Raw genomic sequence first — 13717 nt, forward strand, 5'->3', positions numbered from 1 at the left:
ATACATCAAGTCAGTGGTCCCGAACTAATGAAGTTGGTGAAGCTAACTCGATTCAATAAGAGTGCATAGACCAATAACTAACCTGTAAGTTGCTGCAACTGGTAGGATAACAGGTGAAAAGGGCCGGTATATGGGATAGCCTGTGTCTGTGTAACTGTGCTCATGGCCAGATCAGTATAACCTTCAGAAAGAGAAAGATCACATTACACACAGAAAATATCAAATATACAGAGGGACTACAACAAAACTCTAATTGGTGTATGTGATCTACATGAATACAGCTCCTGAAAGACACAACTGATAAATGAGTTTGAAAACCATGGTACACTTGTAGTAGAAGGAGATTACTCTGTTTAATATTTCTTTTAACTAATGAACAAATGTAACCTCTATCCAATGTATTTTAGAGTGGGTTAGAGGGCTCTTTATAATAAAGACATGTACAGTGGATATAAAAAGTCTACACACCCCTGTTAAAATATCAGGTTTCTGTGATGTAAAAAAACGAGACAAAGATAAATCATTTCAGAGCTTTTTCCACCTTTAATGTGACCGATAAACTGTACAACTTGATGACGGTCTTCACTGTGTTCCATGGTATATCTAATGCCTTGGAAATTCTTTTGTACCCTTCTCCTGACTGATACCTTTTAACAATGAGATCCCTCTGATGATTTAGACACTCTCTGCGGACCATGGCTTTTGCTGTAGGATGCGACAAACAAAATGTCAGGAAAGACCTACTAGAACAGCTGAACTTTATTTGGGGTTAATCAGAGACTCTTTAAATGATGACAGGTGTGTACTGACTCCTATTTAACATGATTTTGAATGTGATTGCTTAATTCTGAACACAGCTACATCCCCAGTTATAAAAGGGTGTTCACACTTATGCAACCATATTATTTTAGTTTTTTATTTTTATTTCCCTTTAACTAAAAGCTTTCAGTTTGTTTTTCAATTGAGTTGTACAGTTTATAGGTCACATTAAAGGTAGAAAAAGTTCTGAAATTATTTATCTTTGTCTCATTGTTTTACATCACAGAAACCTGACATTTTAACAGGGGTGTGTAGACTTTTTATATCCACTGTAGATGTGACACAACAATTAGTCAGACATATAACCATAAAATCCAATTACAAATCCCCATTTCAGCTAGCAGCTAAAATAAAGTTTTCCATCATTTTGCCAAAGTGTTTTCTGTAACTAAATAATGTGATCACTGGCATAATAGTGTCTGATGTGACAAATATAACCCACTTACTGGAGAGGTCACTCGGTGAAAGAATATGATAGTTAAAGTTCCGTTTCACAAGGATTCCTGAAATTCTCTGTCCTTGTTCTGGTTTCTTGTCTGCCAGACATCCCATCACCTGACAGGAAGAGAAAGTATTAAGTCATGGCCTGCCGCAGTCTGTAAGATATCCTTGTATTAAAGTAAGAGTTATGAAAAGCATTTTTATTATTTTGCTTCAGTATTTTACAGTGTGCAAGCTTTTTTAAAAAACAAGTTTTTAAGCTGAATAAATCTACGTTTTTCAGGAATTTGGAGGCTTTTAGCGTTTTACTAATTGTGAAAATTAGAGAGAAAATAAGTAAACTGCATAAAAGACCAAACAGTTTTTAGCATATTGATCTAATGGATTTCAACAGAAAATCACAAGTGAAGATTTTTGGAGATAAAATAATTTTCTAAGTTTGATTGACCCCATAATGTCTGATTAAAAGATACAATTGTTTAAGGAACACTTTAATGCCATAAAAATGGTCTAAATTGTTACATGATTTTTTATTGCATTTATGGTCCATAATAACCATGTGTTTAACTCATTTGTGGGTGTTAAACATGTAGTTAAGTACCAACACAAAGTGCACTCACGAGCCGCACCAGAGCATGTCACATTCAGTAGGCTAGATTTATAGGCTGCTGAGGGGTCTTCGCTGTTCAGGAGAGATTATGTTTGAAATTCAATGACCCTCACTGCACCTAAACAGTTGTGTTTAGTTCTCACTATACGTAATATATCACACTGATAAACCACTACCAAAAGCAATAATTATATCCACAACACTTAGTAACACGCTTACAACAAAACGGGTTAGTAATTGTAAAATAATCGCATCTGTTTTATTAGGGTAGCCTTGCTGTATAGAACAAGAACTGGGTCAGAAACCTCCCAGACATGAACAAGGAGTTGACCATATATGGTACGCTGTGTTTCTGGACACATGGTTGAGGTTTTTCCCCTTGTGAAGTATCTTGTCATGTAGTCAAGTCTTACTGTTCCAAAGCTGAGAAGGATGTCTCAATTTTATTTTATTTCTAAATAACTTTTTTAAATTATTTATTGAAGAGAAGGAATTACAACGTATATGCTCAGTACAATAAAATAAGAGAACATACAAATTGGTTGAATCAACATTTTCGCAGTTCAAGCAACAGAAATGTGGGGTGCAATAATATGGCAGTATCAAAGAAACTCTTGGGCCTTGATACGAGATATATTTCACAATTAAAGAGACAGTCTAGTCGAAAATAAACTTTCATGATTCAGATAGGGTATGTCATTTTAAACAACTTTCCAATTTACTTTTATCACCAATTATGCTTTGTTCTGTTGGTATTCTTAGTTGAAAGCTAAACTTAGGAGGTTTATATGCTAATTTCTTAGACCTTGAAGGCCGCCTCTAATCTGAATGCATTTTGGCAGTTTTTCACCCCTAGAGGGTGTTAGTTCATGTGTGTCGTATTAGATAACATTGTGCTAACGCACATGGAGTTACCTAGGAGTCAGCACTGATTGGCTAAAATGCAAGTCTGTTAAAAGAACTGAAATAAGGGGGCAGTTTGCAGAGGATTAGATACAAGGTAATCAAAGAGGTAAAAAGTGTATTAATATAACTGTGTGGTTATGCAAAAGTAGGGAATGGGTAATAAATGGATTATCTATCTTTTAAAACAATAAAAAGTATGGTGTAGACTGTCCCTTTGAGGAAAACCAGAAAACTTAGAATATTATAGTAAGATTACAGAACATTTTAAGAATATCATGTATACATTAACTTGAACAATGTTGATAAACAAGATGTGTAAACATATCAATAATGCAATAGAAATATATATATATATATATATATATATATATATATATATATCCATACTCAGAAAGAGACATTATACTAGAATGACTATCAACATACTGAAACATGTATACTATGTAGTGGCATACTAATATTGAAACATGTAAGGTACTCACTAATAGAGATTCTTGTACATGAAAAATATTAGAAGATCTAGAGTTGCTAACTTACAAAAAAAAAAACTATATCCGCTGTCTCGGCTGCTGACAGCAGAATAGCAACTATATCAAAGGCAAATTATAGGTGAGAAAAATAGAATGGTGCAATAAGTGCCATGCAATATACTATTTTATATAATGTTTATATACACTTGCCAACTTAACAATATACTGTAGTAGAGAATATAAGCATGATACTTTGAAAAGGTTCCAGCATCATGCTTTGTAAATGGCATATGAGTTACAGCCGCTTGTCAAAACTAAGAGGAAAGCTCACGAAGAGGTTAAGTAGCAAGATTTGGAATATTCTAGCAATCAACCCTGCTACATAACCATTCTTATCTCCATTAGCTTAGAGAAGTCTAGCAACTTTTTCAGCAAGATATGTTCTCAAATTACTCTTGCTGAAGCTAGGCCAGTAACTGGTGGCAACATCTTAAGCATGTTCCTGTGTATTCAAAAGAAATGCAAGAAAAATATGCAGCCTAATATTCACGCAAAATATGGTATATTTATTATTTTCTGAGGGGTTTCTTTCACAGCTTAAAAACAGAATTTATGCTTACCTGATAAATTACTTTCTCCAACGGTGTGTCCGGTCCACGGCGTCATCCTTACTTGTGGGATATCTCTTCCCCAACAGGAAATGGCAAAGAGTCCCAGCAAAGCTGGCCATATAGTCCCTCCTAGGCTCCGCCCACCCCAGTCATTCGACCGACGGACAGGAGGAAATATATATAGGAGAAACCATATGGTACCGTGGTGACTGTAGTTAGAGAAAATAATTCATCAGACCTGATTAAAAAAACCAGGGCGGGCCGTGGACCGGACACACCGTTGGAGAAAGTAATTTATCAGGTAAGCATAAATTCTGTTTTCTCCAACATTGGTGTGTCCGGTCCACGGCGTCATCCTTACTTGTGGGAACCAATACCAAAGCTTTAGGACACGGATGAAGGGAGGGAGCAAATCAGGTTACCTAAACGGAAGGCTCCACAGCTTGCAAAACCTTTCTCCCAAAAATAGCCTCCGAAGAAGCAAAAGTATCAAATTTGTAAAATTTGGCAAAAGTGTGCAGTGAAGACCAAGTCGCTGCCTTACATATCTGGTCAACAGAAGCCTCGTTCTTGAAGGCCCATGTGAAAGCCACAGCCCTAGTGGAGTGAGCTGTGATTCTTTTAGGAGGCTGCCGTCCGGCAGTCTCATAAGCCAATCGGATGATGCTTTTAAGCCAAAAGGAAAGAGAGGTAGAAGTCGCTTTTTGACCTCTCCTTTTACCAGAATAAACAACAAACAAGGAAGATGTTTGTCTGAAATCTTTTGTAGCCTCTAAATAGAATTTTAGAGCACGGACTACGTCCAAATTGTGTAACAAACGTTCCTTCTTTGAAACTGGATTCGGACATAAAGAAGGTACAACTATCTCCTGGTTAATATTTTTGTTAGAAACAACCTTAGGAAGAAAACCAGGCTTAGTACGCAAAACCCCCTTATCTGCATGGAACACCAGATAGGGCGGAGAACACTGCAGAGCAGATAACTCTGAAACTCTTCTAGCAGTAGAAATTGCAACCAAAAACAAAACTTTCCAAGATAGTAACTTAATATCTATGGAATGTAAAGGTTCAAACGGAACCCCTTGAAGAACTGAAAGAACTAGATTTAGACTCCAGGGAGGAGTCAAAGGTCTGTAAACAGGCTTGATCCTAACCAGAGCCTGAACAAATGCTTGAACATCTGGCACAGCTGCCAGTCTTTTGTGTAGTAAGACAGATAAAGCAGAGATCTGTCCCTTTAGAGAACTTGCAGATAATCCTTTCTCCAAACCTTCTTGTAGAAAGGAGAGAATCTTAGGAATTTTTATCTTATTCCATGGGAATCCTTTGGATTCACACCAACAGATATATCTTTTCCATATTTTATGGTAAATCTTTCTAGTTACCGGTTTTCTGGCCTGAACCAGAGTATCTATCACAGAATCTGAAAACCCACGCTTCGATAGAATCAAGCGTTCAATCTCCAAGCCGTCAGCTGGAGGGAGACCAGATTTGGATGTTCGAATGGACCCTGAACAAGAAGGTCCTGTCTCAAAGGTAGCTTCCATGGTGGAACCGATGACATATTCACCAGGTCTGCATACCAAGTCCTGCGTGGCCACGCAGGAGCTATCAAGATCACCGAGGCCCTCTCCTGATTGATCCTGGCTATCAGCCTGGGAATGAGAGGAAACGGTGGAAATACATAAGCTAGGTTGAAGGTCCAAGGTGCTACTAGTGCATCTACTAGAGTCGCCTTGGGATCCCTGGATCTGGACCCGTAGCAAGGAACCTTGAAGTTCTGACGAGACGCCATCAGATCCATGTCTGGAATGCCCCATAATTGAGTTATTTGGGCAAAGATCTCCGGATGGAGTTCCCACTCCCCCGGATGGAATGTCTGACGACTCAGAAAATCCGCCTCCCAGTTTTCCACACCTGGGATGTGGATCGCAGACAGGTGGCAGGAGTGATCCTCCGCCCATTGAATTATTTTGGTCACTTCTTTCATCGCCAGGGAACTCCTTGTTCCCCCCTGATGATTGATATACGCAACGGTCGTCATGTTGTCTGATTGGAACCTTATGAATCTGGCCTTTGCTAGTTGAGGCCAAGCCCTGAGAGCATTGAATATCGCTCTCAGTTCCAGAATGTTTATCGGGAGAAGAGACTCTTCCCGAGACCATAGACCCTGAGCTTTCAGGGATTCCCAGACCGCGCCCCAGCCCACTAGACTGGCGTCGGTCGTGACAATGACCCACTCTGGTCTGCGGAAGCTCATTCCCTGGGACAGATGGTCCAGGGTCAGCCACCAACGGAGTGAATCTCTGGTCTTCTGATCTACTTGAATCATTGGAGACAAGTCTGTATAGTCCCCATTCCACTGTTTGAGCATGCACAGTTGTAATGGTCTTAGATGAATTTGTGCAAAAGGAACTATGTCCATTGCTGCAACCATCAACCCTACTACTTCCATGCACTGCGCTATGGAAGGACGAGGAACAGAATGAAGAACTTGACAAGTGCTTAGAAGTTTTGACTTTCTGACCTCTGTCAGAAAAATCCTCATTTCTATGGAATCTATTATTGTTCCCAAGAAGGGAACTCTTGTCGACGGAGACAGAGAACTTTTTTCTATGTTCACCTTCCATCCGTGTGATCTGAGAAAGGCCAGAACGATGTCTGTATGAGCCTTTGCTTTTGACAGGGACGACGCTTGTATTAGAATGTCGTCCAAGGAAGGTACTACTGCAATGCCCCTCGGTCTTAGAACCGCTAGAAGGGACCCTAGTACCTTTGTGAAAATCCTTGGAGCAGTGGCTAACCCGAATGGGAGGGCCACAAACTGGTAATGCTTGTCCAGAAAAGCGAACCTTAGGAACTGATGATGTTCTTTGTGGATAGGAATATGTAGGTACGCATCCTTTAGATCCACGGTAGTCATAAATTGACTTTCCTGGATAGTGGGTAGAATCGTTCGAATGGTTTCCATCTTGAACGATGGTACCCTGAGAAATTTGTTTAGGATCTTCAAATCCAAAATTGGTCTGAAAGTTCCCTCTTTTTTGGGAACTACGAACAGATTGGAATAAAAACCCATTCCTTGTTCCTTTATTGGAACTGGGTGTATCACTCCCATCTTTAACAGGTCTTCTACACAATGTAAGAACGCCTGTCTCTTTATTTGGTTTGAGGATAAGTGAGACATGTGGAACCTTCCCCTTGGGGGTAGTTCCCTGAATTCCAGGAGATAACCCTGAGAAACTATTTCTAGCGCCCAGGGATCCTGAACATCTCTTGCCCAAGCCTGAGCAAAGAGAGAGAGTCTGCCCCCTACTAGATCCGGTCCCGGATCGGGGGCCACTCCTTCATGCTGTTTTGTTAGCAGCGGCAGGCTTCTTGGCCTGCTTACCCTTGTTCCAGCCTTGCATCGGTTTCCAGGCTGGTTTGGGTTGTGAGGCATTACCCTCTTGCTTAGAGGATGCAGAATTAGAGGCCGGTCCGTTCCTGAAATTGCGAAAGGAACGAAAATTAGACTTATTTTTGGCCTTGAAAAGGCCTATCTTGTGGAAGGGCGTGGCCCTTTCCCCCAGTGATGTCTGAAATAATCTCTTTCAATTCTGGTCCAAATAGAGTTTTACCTTTGAAAGGGATGTTAAGCAATTTTGTCTTGGATGACACATCCGCTGACCAAGACTTTAGCCAAAGCACTCTGCGCGCCACGATAGCAAACCCTGAATTTTTCGCTGCTAATCTAGCTAATTGCAAAGCGGCATCTAAAATAAAAGAGTTAGCCAACTTAAGTGCGTGAACTCTGTCCATAACCTCCTCATATGGAGTCTCTTTACTAAGCGAGTTTTCTAGTTCCTCAAACCAGAACCACGCTGCTGTAGTGACAGGAACAATGCACGAAATGGGTTGTAGAAGGTAACCTTGCTGTACAAAAATCTTTTTAAGCAAACCCTCCAATTTTTTATCTATAGGATCTTTGAAAGCACAACTATCTTCGATAGGAATAGTAGTGCGTTTGTTTAGAGTAGAAACTGCCCCCTCGACCTTAGGGACTGTCTGCCATAAGTCCTTTCTGGGGTCGGCCATAGGAAATAATTTCTTAAATATAGGGGGGGGAACAAAAGGTATGCCGGGCTTTTCCCACTCCTTATTTACTATGTCCGCCACCCGCTTGGGTATAGGAAAAGCGTCGGGGTGCACCGGAACCTCTAGGAACTTGCCCATCTTGCATAATTTCTCTGGAATGACCAAGTTGTCACAATCATCCAGAGTAGATAACACCTCCTTAAGCAGTGCGCGGAGATGTTCTAATTTAAATTTAAATGTCACAACATCAGGTTCAGCTTGTTGAGAAATTTTTCCTGAATCTGAAATTTCCCCATCTGACAAAACCTCCCTCATGGCCCCTTCAGATTGGTGTGAGGGTATGACAGAACAATTATCATCAGCGCCCTCCTGCTCTTCAGTGTTTAAAACAGAGCAATCGCGCTTTCTCTGATAAGTAGGCATTTTGGATAAAATATTTGCTATGGAGTTATCCATTACAGCCGTTAATTGTTGCATGGTAATAAGCATTGGCGCACTAGATGTACTAGGGGTCTCCTGTGTGGGCAAAACTGGTGTAGACACAGTAGGAGATAATGTAGTATCATGTTTACTCCCCTCATCTGAGGAATCATCTTGGGCAATTTCATTATCTGTGGCAGTACTGTCCTTACTTTGTTTGGACGCTATGGCACAATTATCACATAAATTTAAATGGGGAGACACATTGGCTTTCATACATATAGAACATAGCTTATCCGAAGGCACAGACATGTTAAACAGGCTTAAACTTGTCAACAAAGCACAAAAAACGTTTTAAAACAAAACCGTTACTGTCTCTTTAAATTTTAAACAGAAAACACTTTATTACTGAATATGTGAAAAAGTATGAAGGAATTGTTCAAAAATTACCAAAAGTTCACCACAGTGTCTTAAAGCATTAAGAGTATTGCACACCAAATTTCAGAGCTTTAACCCTTAAAATAACGGAACCGGAGCCGTTTACAAATTTAACCCCTATACAGTCCCAGCTATAGCCTTTGCTGAGACCCAACCAAGCCCAGAGGGGAATACGATACCAATTGACGCCTTCTAGAAGCTTTTCCAGCAAATTTCAGATCCTCACACATGCATCTGCATGCCCTGTTCTCAAAAAACAACTGCGCAGTAATGGCGCGAAAATGAGGCTCAGTCTACAACTAGGAAGGCCCCCTGACTGGAAAAGGTGTCTAACATAGTGCCTGCCGTTTAATAAACGTTCCCCAAGTTTATAAATGCGAATTGTCAGCATAAATATGAATAAAATGCCCAAATAAAGCAATCGATTTAGCCCATAAAAATGTCTACCAGTTTTTTAGCCCATATTAAGCCCTTTATTCTGTTTGTTTGACTAAGAAAATGGCTTACCGGTCCCCATGAGGGGAAATGACAGCCTTCCAGCATTACATGGTCTTGTTAGAAATATGGCTAGTCATACCTTAAGCAGAAAAGTCTGCTAACTGTTTCCCCCAACTGAAGTTACTTCATCTCAACAGTCCTATGTGGAAACAGCAATCGATTTTAGTTACTGTCTGCTAAAATCATCTTCCTCTCACAAACAGAAATCTTCATCCTTTTCTGTTTCAGAGTAAATAGTACATACCAGCACTATTTTAAAATAACAAACACTTGATAGAAGAATAAAAACTACATTTAAACACCAAACTCTTAACCATCTCCGTGGAGATGTTGCCTGTGCAACGGCAAAGAGAATGACTGGGGTGGGCGGAGCCTAGGAGGGACTATATGGCCGGCTTTGCTGGGACTCTTTGCCATTTCCTGTTGGGGAAGAGATATCCCACAAGTAAGGATGACGCCGTGGACCGGACACACCAATGTTGGAGAAAGGGACATTAAAGTCATAATTAGACATTCACGATTTAGACAGTGTGCATTTTTTGTTTCTGCCAATTTCTTTTTTTATTGAGGTTTTCATTAAAGGGACATTACAGGTGAATATCAAAGAGTCAGGAATACATGTACTATGAGAAAAATAGAATTATGCATGTACTGTTACCACAAAATAATGAGTATAATATACAAACAGAGCTATTACCAGGTTCTTAAGATGATTTTAAAATAAAAGTTATCAGCCGGTAATACCCAGATAACACTAGACATATAAACCTCAGTTTTATATACACATATTAAAGAAACCTAAACGGTGTTATGGGCCGTAACTTGGACCCTAACTTGTTGTTAATGCATACTCTCAAAGTTTGTTTATGTAATATCAAAAAGTGATTTTGTGAATAATAAAGTAGCTTATGAGTCGCTAAGGTTAAGGTCGCTTCTGATCTCAACATTTAGATTAACCAGGATAGTAACCTACTTAATATATAAAGAAACAGCTAGGTAATATGGGGTGAATTGTATCATAAATGTAGATGGAGGGTTACAGGTAGTATGACATGACATAATTATGTTGGTAAAGCAGGGTTTAGGTACACAAGGGAGTAGTCTAAATTAAAATCTGTGTAACTATGATCATAGATCCATTTTGGTGGAGAAAACTTTTACTGGATCACAGGATGAATATAAAGCGAGCGCGTTTGGCTATTACAAAGCTATAGTTCAATGTAGACTTTAAAAGCCTCTTTTTTATCAAGCAGTCACAAGTAATACTATAGTAATTTACAGGTTACAATTTCCATATTAATCCCTGAGTAAGTGGTAAGAGCTAATTCAGGTTAATAGTTGCATATGCTGACCCTTTTGATACCATATGTTGCTGAGTGATTACAAACATGTCAGAGGCTACAGTAAAAAGTTATATCTAAAAATATAGTACCTTACATGAGGTCAGTATCTTAGCAAATAATCTTGCATATAAATTACATTGTAAGGCTGTAACATTACATGGGACTGTAAGGCTGTAACATTACATGGGACTGTAAGGCTGTAACATTACATGGGACTGTAAGGCTGTAACATTACATGGGAATGTAAGGCTGTAACATTACATGGCAATGTAAGGCTGTAACATTACATGGCAATGTAAGGCTGTAACATTACATGGGAATGTAAGGATGTAACATTACATGGGAATGTAAGGATGTAACATTACATGGGAATGTAAGGCTGTAACATTACATGGGAATGTAAGGCTGTAACATTACATGGCAATGTAAGGCTGTAACATTACATGGCAATGTAAGGCTGTAACATTACATGGGAATGTAAGGATGTAACATTACATGGGAATGTAAGGCTGTGTCATACAAACTATAGACAAGCATAAGTATGTATTAAATTGTAAATAAAAGCTACTAAATAATTCTCTGGCACACAATTATCTGCAGCTGAACTATGAGTTCAGGGAGCAATATGTTAAATGTAATGCAGGGGTTAAAGAAACACACACATGATTAAAGACAGATGTGTTCCGTGTTGTAGCTGAGATAAGGCGAGAAGCCCTCGCAAGTAAATATTTTGAAGCAGTGCTGCTTCAGCCACTAGCATCACAGCAACAGATCTTGGTGCGTACAAATCTTCCATAAGTACAATGTGCCAGCTGTATATAATAGCTATGTCCAGGGAGATGAATGTAGATTAGCCTTAGTACAGCAGTAAAAGTAGCTTGATATATCACAGAAATATTTAAACAAACACTTCCAGAGTTTCTAGTAATGAAAAGTAAGCTATAGTTCTGTAGAACAGTCAGAATGATGCGGTTAGCCTTAACAGGTAGATCAAAGACGCTTCATCCAGTTAATGTAATGTACAGAAAATTGGCCATATTAGTTGAACAACACAACAGAATTAACAACTGTCATGTGGGCTTCTTAAAGGGACACTAAACAACTGTCATGTGGGCTTCTTAAAGGGACACTAAACGCAATTTTTTTCTTTTGTGATTCAGATAGAGCATGCAATTTTAAGCAATTTTCTAATTTACTCCTATTATCAATTTTTTATCGTTCATCTGACAGATGTCAATAGACATCTGATCTATTTGTTTGGTTCAGAACCCTGAACAGCACTTTCTTTTATTGGTGGATGAATTTATCCACCAATGAGCAAGAACAACCCAGGTTGTTCACCAAAAATGGGTCGGCATCTAAACTTACATTCTTGCATTTCAAATAAAGATACCAAGAGAATGAAGAAAATTTGATAATAGGAGAAAATTAGAAAGTTGCTTAAAATTGCATGCTCTATCTGAATCACAAAATAAAAAAAATTGGGTTCAGTGTCCCTTTAAAGTATAAAGCTTTCTTAAGTGTAATTTAATATTACTATCAAGATAAATTTGCGCAAGACATTTTCAATATATAAAAACCTGAGCATAATTAGTATCTACAACATGAGTGCGTCTCATTCTAGAAAAGTGAAGTTAAAGTACTGATCATAGGTTTTGTTACTCCGTAGTTGACCTGTCATACTCTGTTGGTGTGTATGCCTTTTAGTGTTCATAATAAAGGAGCTTTTTAAATTAAAGCAAGGAGTGGCGGTTCGTTTTTGGCACTTTACCCTGACCTTCCCACAAGTGTGCGAGGACTTGGCTGCTTTGGATTTCCATTTCGACTGACGGAAGGAGGCGACGTTCCCCGTATACCCTGTGCACCTACCAGACCGGAACTATCACCTTTGCCACGGCTCCTGTGGGGAGCGCTGAGCAGGAGGCACAGAGTGGTGCGGCAGAGGCAGTAGAGACACAGCGCGACACACAGGGTGAGTGAAACCACAAGCTCACTGAAGCGTTTACCAACGGATTTTGTTTTGTTCCGTAGTTTAAAGAGTCTTACATGCCAGATATTTAACCAACTTCGGAGTGAGCCCACATGAGAAAGGCAGTTTTATCAGCCAGTGCTAGCATTGTCAGATGTGCCAGCCGTATGGATAGGACAACAGAAGGGTAGAATCTCAGTCCCCCATTGATCTGCACTGACTTGTAGCCAGAATAATCACAGAGCAAAGACCTTAATTTCCAGGCGCCAGGAGGTGAGTGGATTAAAGGTTGGGTGGCTGTTAGTTCCATAGTAAGTGATGGTGTGTGCTCCAAAGCTTCTCAGTAACTGGGATGTAAGAAGAAAAGTCCTCAGTAATTGCCTCAGCTGAGGGCCCAGCTACTGAGGGTTTTAACGGTAAGGATCTCCCTTCCTCCTCCACAAATTGTTTCTCTATCTCTCCCATAGCCACAATGAACGGGGATCCACAACATTCATAATCCGAGATTGGTAGGTATAGGCCTCTTGCATTGAGATTAGATGCATTTTCAACGCCACCAAACCTGTCTAGGTATGTAGGCAAGAGATCCTGTAGTGCCGACAGGATAAATATGCCAATGTCCTCCATATTTTATATGTATATATATATATATATATATATATAAATCTGGTTGGGGGATAGTTTCAAGGATGTAGCCGCAGAGGGGGGGGGGGGGGGGGGTTTGAGTGAGGCCTTCACCTCCTCCAACAACTGCCTAGATCAAGAGCCCGGTATCCTTCAACAAATTATACCAAAAGAATGAAGCAAACTTGATAATAGAAGTAAACTGGAAAGTTGTTTAAAATTGTACATTCTACCTAAATCATGAAAGAAATTTCTTGAGTTTCATGTCCCTTTAAGATTTGTTTTTAACATGTGTGTGCCTAGAGACATAAAAAAAGCATTATGCATATACAATGTTTTCCCCACACTGCTGCCTGGCTCTATTTCCTCCATTGCTTTCAATAGTGCTCACCAACATGTATATAGATGGCAGTGAGAATAGAAGTGGGTTTGCCAATATGGCTGCCAGAAGCAGGTATATTTTCCTGTAACATTTCACCCATTAACCAATG

General features: G+C 39.6%; 1 protein-coding gene across 1 annotated transcript in view; it reads right to left on the minus strand.

The window, feature by feature from the left end:
• The window catches only part of CPSF3 (cleavage and polyadenylation specific factor 3), a 99638-nt gene that overhangs the window by 21261 nt on the left and 64660 nt on the right, over window positions 1-13717 (minus strand). The window contains exons 12-13 of the mRNA XM_053709703.1: window positions 1266-1374; window positions 83-181 (exon numbers count right to left, since the gene is read on the minus strand). Coding sequence (XP_053565678.1) covers window positions 83-181; window positions 1266-1374 — 208 coding nt within the window. The remainder of the gene's footprint in view (window positions 1-82; window positions 182-1265; window positions 1375-13717) is intronic.

Source organism: Bombina bombina, chromosome 4 (genome assembly GCF_027579735.1).
Source record: "Bombina bombina isolate aBomBom1 chromosome 4, aBomBom1.pri, whole genome shotgun sequence".
Taxonomy (NCBI): Eukaryota; Metazoa; Chordata; class Amphibia; order Anura; family Bombinatoridae; genus Bombina; species Bombina bombina.